This window comes from Athene cunicularia (assembly GCF_003259725.1).
Source record: "Athene cunicularia isolate RWA chromosome 15 unlocalized genomic scaffold, athCun1 chr15_part1, whole genome shotgun sequence".
NCBI lineage: Eukaryota > Metazoa > Chordata > Aves > Strigiformes > Strigidae > Athene > Athene cunicularia.
Window position 1 is genome coordinate 13,141,286 of NW_020799121.1, and position 7,784 is coordinate 13,149,069.

At 44.1% G+C, this 7,784-nt stretch overlaps 1 protein-coding gene across 10 annotated transcripts in view; it reads right to left on the reverse strand.

Moving 5' to 3' along the window:
- Positions 1-7,784, reverse strand: part of KDM2B (lysine demethylase 2B) — a 116,449-nt gene that overhangs the window by 71,694 nt on the left and 36,971 nt on the right. For 6 of the 10 annotated variants that reach the window (XM_026859723.1, XM_026859722.1, XM_026859724.1 and 3 more), the window contains 2 exons: positions 3,679-3,772; positions 2,607-2,760 (listed from right to left, as the gene is read on the reverse strand). In XM_026859723.1, coding sequence (XP_026715524.1) covers positions 2,607-2,760; positions 3,679-3,772 — 248 coding nt within the window. Of the gene's footprint in view, positions 1-2,606; positions 2,761-3,678; positions 3,773-4,201; positions 4,527-4,550; positions 4,603-7,149; positions 7,256-7,784 lie in introns of those variants that run through there. The other 4 variants (XM_026859731.1, XM_026859732.1, XM_026859728.1 and 1 more) reach the window with 4 other exon arrangements.

The window sequence follows — 7,784 nt, forward strand, 5'->3', positions numbered from 1 at the left end:
ACAGACTTTACCAGAGTTGATCATCCTTGACTCATCAGTGGGAACCGGTAAAGTGGGAGGTGAGAACCTGTAACGGTGCATCGCCTCTTTGGAGAAGTCCTATGGGGTCATCAGGAGTGCAGCTGGGCTCCTACACAAGGCCCCAGACACAGTATCCCTCAGAATCCCAGCTTACTTCCCCCCATCCCATACTTAGGAGGGACTCCTAAAATGCTGCAAGATGCGCCCTTGGCCTGTAACAACTCACTATGCTGACAATCCTTTTGCTCAATTTCTCCTTGATATCGCAGCTGTGATCGTGCCTCTCAGTGCTCTGCAGGGTTAGAAGCAGAGGTAGAAATTAACTGGTTTAAACTTAATCCTGAAAGGATGATGGCAGTGATGGAGAGGAAAATACCCTGAGGCCTGGTGAGCACTATAATTATGCCTTCTGTAAGAATAATTCCCATTCTTGTCCAAGTGGTTTGTAGTTTCAGGGATTTACTGGATCTACTGCTGATCCTAGACTCTCAGAGAAGCCTTCCATCTCCCACAAGCCTACAATCTCACTCTCTCATGTGTCTTGTTAACAGTCTTCTCTGCCTACTCCATCCTTACACTGCTATGGTCTAATAGCATTTCTAGGATCACCCCCAAAAATGACCTGAAAACAGGAGCAGAGCAGGATATTTTATGGAAAAGGTCCTTTGCTGAAATGTTCTCCATTCACAGTCCAGCTGAGCACCAGTTGTATCACTCCACACTGCCTGTGACCAGACCTGTAATTAGAAAGTATTTTCCCTGTGGATGAGCTAAGGCTGGTCAAGAGTTTATCAGGCTCAACTGAAAGTATGAGACACGCTGGTCTTACAGGCACCCAGTATCAGAACCTAAATACTAGGAACACTTACAAAGTACATACAAAATAGAAAATGCATTCAAACATTAACCCATGTGATGCACCCACAAACCAGAGCAGAGAGGTCGTAGGAACTGACCTGTTTTACACAGCTATGCTCAATTTGTTGACCTGGAACAGCCTTTAATTAGACATTTCCATACTCTTAAAACAAACATAGAAATAATGCCCTTTCACATAAATAAGAGATTTGCAAATAAGTTTTCCGAACAAAATACAGCAGAGCAGTACTCCTTGAATCCATGAGATCCTTACAGAGAAAATAATTCATATATGCCTTTCAAATAGGGTATGGAGCCTAAAATGCCCGAGGTATGCATTTACACATTTTGGGCTTTCCCAAGGAAAGAGAAACTACAGTCAAAACCCACATTTGGAATCACTTCACTTCATCCACCATGTTACAGTTGTGTCTGGTACAATCTCCCACAACTTGCCATATTCCAACTGCAGAGCATGGCCAGACCAACAGACAGTCTTATTCATAGGAGTCTCTTCACAGGGGAATGGAGATAAATACGAACATGCAGTAAATCTAAGCAAACAGCACAGGCACATTCAAAAACACCCAGTTCGAACAGTAACAGCACATTCTGACCTGTTTCAAGGGAAGACCTAATTCCTGTAACGGATTAACTCCTCCACCCTCAAAATCATTTTACCTGTCACCTTCCAGGCTGATTCTTACCAAATACTTACAAATGTGCAAATCTGGAGCCTTCAACTGATACTAACAACGCTCCCTGGCTGGCAAGAACACTGTCACTGTCTCCGCATGACCTGCATTCTCTCTGTCTCCAGGATTAAAACATAATAATCCTATCTCCACAGAGTAATTATAGAGCTGAAAAACTACCAACCTGTCTTTCTGCCATGTAGAAAGGCTACCTATATTTATTTCCCTGGCAGGATCCACAAGACAGAGACAATGTGTTATATCATTATAAACAAACTTACAGTCTCATAACAGTCAAAGAAAGCAAAGCCTAATATCATCTTAAATGAGGACCGTTACCGATTGCACCATCCTTAATCCAAATTAGGCAGGAGCAGAAAGGGATGAAGCCACCAGCCTTCAAAAAAGCAACTATTTGGTTGCTTTGCAAGAAGAGCCTGAATCATGCACCACAGCTACTGAGGTAGGCAGTAGTAGAAAAATTAAGTGTGGCTGGGCTACTGGATGATGTCCAGATTATGAGGAGTTGTTTCCCCAAGAAGTAACCCTGAGGGAGCACAGCACCCGCTCTTCCATATACTGCAATATCCACTGAGCTCCATCAGGGAATCAAGACCCACCTCTGGCTAGAGACAGAGGCAAAGAAGTCGGTTACTGAACTGCAGGTGGAACCTGCCAGAAGAGATCACAAAAAGAGAAAAAAAAATAAAATTCCAAGAAAGCAAACAATAGCAAAAGTGAGTAGGACACTGATGAGAAGTGGTGGACTGACAGCCCCAGAGACTCAAGTCCTCTCTCCTTTTCCCGGGTCCAGCACAAGCGATCACTGCACACACTTCCTCCAGTATATTTTTCCTCAGTCTGGATGGGTCAATTTCTGGAAAATTAAGTGCATTCAGTCCCTAACCTTTCTTTTGCCACAGCAAATAAAGAGGTCAATAGAGGGTTTAGACGTGAATAGTTGCTTTACAGAGAGCTGTTGGTCAGACACAATTCCAGCAATTCCAAAACCAGTTAGTTAAGAAGTGATACCTGAAGGAATGAAGAACGTATAGCCTTGTTTCAGCTCAATTCTTTGGCATCGTTCCACCCTGTCTCCCAGAAAGATATCACTTTGCTTTCCTGAGAGAACCCATTCTTCATAAAGTTCTAGATTCTGCAGAGTAGGCGGAATCAGCCAGAAGATCTAAAAATAAAACAAAGATTTAACTATTACCAACAGCCAACAAAAATAAATAGCTGAGAGATTCCAACAAGGTTATCATGTGTTAGACAAATGAACGCGTAACACCACGTCTGCTTTCTGCATAAACCACATGTTTTTCAGGTGTTGTACAGAGGCACACAGCAGACTGCAGCAGCAATTAGTCCATGTGCTGGAAGTGGCAAGATAACTGACAGTTCTCATCTCTTCCATGAAAAATCTTACTCAGAAGGTGCCTGCAGAGTTTACTTTCTGTTCAAAACAGATTATCAGTACAGTACAACTTCATTGGACTACAGAGATGAACAGTACCTGTACCACAGGGATGTTCAATCTGCTGTATTTATTTCAGTTCCCACCACAACCTGCCTCTACTAGAATCAGAAAAAATCAACCTAAACCAGTAAAGATGTGAATGTAGCCATACCTGCTGTATATTTTAAAGCTTCTGTATCCTGTAATATTTCAGTTCCGGCATAGTGTTCATGTGCACACGAAAGGAACATGCAATCTCCAAAGGGAAACACAAGCCCTGACTACAGAAGGAGACTTGTGAGGGCACTCTGACCCAACAAGGGTACACACAGCCACATACTGCAAGACACTTCTAAGCCATGCAGCACCAGCAAGCCTAAAAGCACCACCAACAGCAAATAACACATCTGATATTTCAAATAAACCACTGGTTTGTTGTATAAAGCTGAATGGTGTCCTTCCAGTTCAGCAAACTCTGCATACATCAACAAAGCTAGCTGAAAGACTGACTAGCCCCTACTCCCCCCCCTCCGCCAAAAAATAAAACAAAACACAAACCAAAAAAAACCCAAAAAAACCAGCAACCCCTCCCCTCAGTAAGAGGCACAGAGAAATAAAGACAAATACCAAACAAGGTTCACCTACCTTCCCCCCACGGAAAACGTGATACCACACTGAAGTGCCACCAAAATCAATATGAAAATCAGTGAAGCATCCTTTCACACTCATCAAACAGTACCTGTAAGCAGAGCGAAGGACAAAAATTAATCAGTCTGAACCAGTATTTTTCACATCTTAATTTGCAGAGGTTAACTGCATGTGCGATACTGCTTCCACCAATTAAGTTTCTGCATTTACAGTACTGGGATTTGTCTCCTGAAGTAACTATAACTAGGTTTCTGCTGAAAAATGCAGCTCTCCACATTTGAGTTCACTATTCATGCAACTGGAATGAAAGCTTTCAGAGTTAAGGAATGGAAAAACATTAAAAGTTATGCTGTTCAGAAATATTTCTTATGCCATTCGCAGTCCCCGGGGTGATCTGTTTAATGCTCTCCTTCACTGCTTGACAGACATAACCTTCACCAAAAGTTGTACACAAATTGCTTCAGAGAGCAAAGTTTTGAAAAATCTAATTTCCTTATAAATCCACCTGAATGTTCTTTACCTACTTGCCACTAATGCCGTTTATGCAAGGATTGGGGGACAGAAACCTCGTTTGGCAAATTAACTCCTTTATGTTCACATTTCTAGGCATTTCTGCATCAAAATACATAAAGGAAACAGCTGGCAGCATCGCTAAGTATCAAATCCACTATTTTTTATGCCGTCTTGATCCAGGTTTTCAAAGCAGTTTAAAGTCGGCATCACTGGAAAGAGATACAAGAGCTTTCATCTCGCTGCATGAATCTCAAGCCTCCAGCCACCATCTGTAACTAATGGCCGAATTACAGCCGCCCTTCTCACTATAGGCACCTTTGCAAACGCAGGAAACACACACCACTTAACCCACTAACCTCTTTTCCTTGTTCCGGTCTCCGTTTCATGGCTTTTTTTTTTTTTTTTTTTTTTTTTTTTTTTTGGAAGAGGAAGGATGGGGGGGGGGATTATGGAAACAGTACCAGAAGGGGATTTGTAAAAAAAAAGAAAAAAGGTTTCATTTAACTGTGTCTTTTTCTCATCACATTCAGGTAGAGAGAATCTCAGCAGTATGCAGACGGCGTGCAAAAGTCCCTCTAGATGATAGGCTGGAAAGGACCTTACCATGTGTCTGCAGAAGGCTGGCAAATCAGAGAGACTATAGGTACATAAGAGCCCGCTGCCTAGCAACCACATCCCGAGCTGGAGTTGACAGAATGATACGCAATGCTGTCATGAAGACAGTCAATTTGTGGGCTTCAAAAAAGGTCCTGCGCCTTCATCTCACAATTAAAACCTCTCCTTGTGCAATTACATGTTTCCCCTCTTGCCCACTCTGGAATTATTTTTTTTTTTTTTATCCTTCAGAAGCAGGAAGAGAGCTTTTTCTGCCCCTGGGGTATTTCAGATGCTTCAAAAATCACAGCTAGCCAAGAAGCTGTCTAGACTCTCAATATGCTCCATTTCAAAATATGAGTCCTTCCCTCCCAAAACCATTTTTTTTTAATTTCTTCTTTTATGTTTTCTCTACCAAGATGTTGTTGATTACAAGTCAGATAGAATTTAAAAACAATAAAAGAAGCCCAGAAAGGAAACTGCCTTTCCTCTAGCCAAACTGCAAAAAGTCACAGATTGAATAATTGCTCATAAAACAAAAAAACAACATGGAAATTCTCAGTTTGTGGGCAGTGTTGAGTATTAGAGGTTCATGTTGGTTTAAAGTAAAAAATCCAAATCCTTATGGAATCAATTATTTCCAGTTTCCAAAAGGTCAGATGTAAAATACATCACACTAACAAAAATTTTCTAAGACTGTGCTACCTACCAAAAATTACCCGTTCATATTAAGATATTCTGAAAGAGCATAAATGGCCTAAGCATTAGCTGGTTTTATTTATTTCCCGGTAGTCAATAATCTAAACTTGAAGCCGTCGATCTGTTTGTGTTCAGAGGAAATAACAGGATTGAATTCTCTGTCAAATCAAAGTGCTTAAAATTTAGTTTTGTGAGAAAACACCAAGGCAAATATAACTGTGAACACGCGACTCTTTTTTTCCCTTGTTTTTCCCCATTTTCCCTCTGCTTTCTTGAAACTCCTCTAAACACAACAATTTCCATTCCAATAAAGGTGGTTTTACTGAAAGAGCCACATATGGCGATTAATAAAAACCTACAAAGCAGTTGGAAAAAAAACCCAAAACAAAACAAAACAGTTTTTCTTTCCATCCACAAACGAGCCATGCCATTTAATTTCTGCTGTTAATCTTACAGGGCTGCTTTTGTCCAACCCCAACAGCTACCGAAAGGCTCAGGAGCCTGAAAAAGCGATCTTCCGCCATATAGCAATCTCCCTTGTTGCCAGAGTCTGGCACAATGCCTTTGCATTGACCTCTACAGCTTCCTCTTCCAATGTACACCGCAGTCACATGGTCCCAGCACAGCTCCATGCCACGGCTAATCTTATACACCGCTCGGCTCCAACCTCAGCAAGCGGCTTCTCATCGCTAACAGCTGCTAATTTGGGGAACAACTCAACTTTTCAGGTTTTTCTGTAACAAAAGGGGAAAAAAAAAAAAAAGGGGAAAAAAAAAAAACAACAACCCACCACCAACCAAAAGCCATAACACAGCATCCATGTTGAAAGAAATCTAGAAACTACATCCCACTGCGTGCTCTGGTCGCAGCTCTCTGCCTTCAGCGCTCTGGGCCAGAGCAGGTAAAGTGGGTTACAGGAACACAATCCCAAGTAGGGCACGGGGAGACAATCTGACCAGAGTTACACCCTGAAAATACAGGCGCTGCAAAAGATGCCCCAACTTTATTTTTTTTTTTTTCACAACTGCTACCACATCCAATCCCTGCATACTCCACTTTATCTCCCTGCACAGCCTCAGTTAGGGTTTTAAAACATGCAGCTGCTTGTAATCTGTTGTGGGGGAGCTTCCCTTCCCCACTGAAGAGTTTGTTTTATGCTCTCCACAAGCCTGAAATTGTTCAAGTTAATGTACTGTTATTTTGGAGGAAGGATTTGCAGTGTGGGGGAAAGGGGAACTTTCCCCCCAGAAACGTGGGGAATTTTGTTAAGAGAAATGATGCGAAGGAAGATGGAGTAACCTGCAAACTCACAGGGAAGAACAAACACAGAGATTCCCCCCCCCAAAAAAAAGAGAGGGAGAGGATACAAACGAAGGTAAACCACTAAGCAAACACAGAGAGCTGGAAACACAGAAACAACACAGAGACACCGCTCCATAAGCCAGCGCAGATAACCACACTCCCAGGCAAACCCACAATGCACTCGCCACGCATAGCTACAAACCCGCAAGCAAACAGAGAAACAAAGACAGCGACAGACACGCCGGGATGCGAAGGCACACAGGCGCAGGCACACACACCCGGGCAGGGGGACGCAGAGGCGCAACGTACATGCACATGAACTCGGGGGAGACGCGCGAGCACACGCAGAGGCAGCATTACCCTGAGCTTAGCTCCTTTTCTCTCGCAATAGGTACAGCGCACCATACGGCTCTATTCCCTCTGGCATTGCGAGGGCTCCCCTGCCACTGAGCTCAGCCCATAAACCACTCCCAAACCCCAGCAGAGGCTTCTGTTTTTTGTTCGGGCCAATGAGAAAAGTATAGCTCACTCTTCCTTCCTCCCAGGAGCAGCGCCGGCTGGTTGAAATCCCTAAGCCTGAAACCGAATACCACAAACCCATGAGCCAACTGCAAGTGCCAAACCGGGGAAAAGGAGCAGGCCCTGCTCTGGGCGTTCGCTGGCTCGCTCCCTGCTCTCCCCCAGGCCGGAGAGGTGCTCCCAGGCGTCGGACGAGGGAGGCTGCGGCGCTCCCCGGCAGCATCCCGGGGTCCCCTTTCTCCCAGGCCTCGCCTCACAGCATCTGCAAGCGGGAGCTGCAAGGACCCGGCAGGAAACAATGGCTACCTTTGGGCGACTCCGCAGGCTAACGGCCTGACCCGCACTCAGCAACACTCCCACACTGGGGCCCTGTAACCCAAAGCCACAAATTACGCTGCAAAACAAAAGAAACCATTGTCACCCGGGAGACACGGGGCCGGCCAGCCCGCTCGGCCCCTCTGCCACCGCCCCCCCCC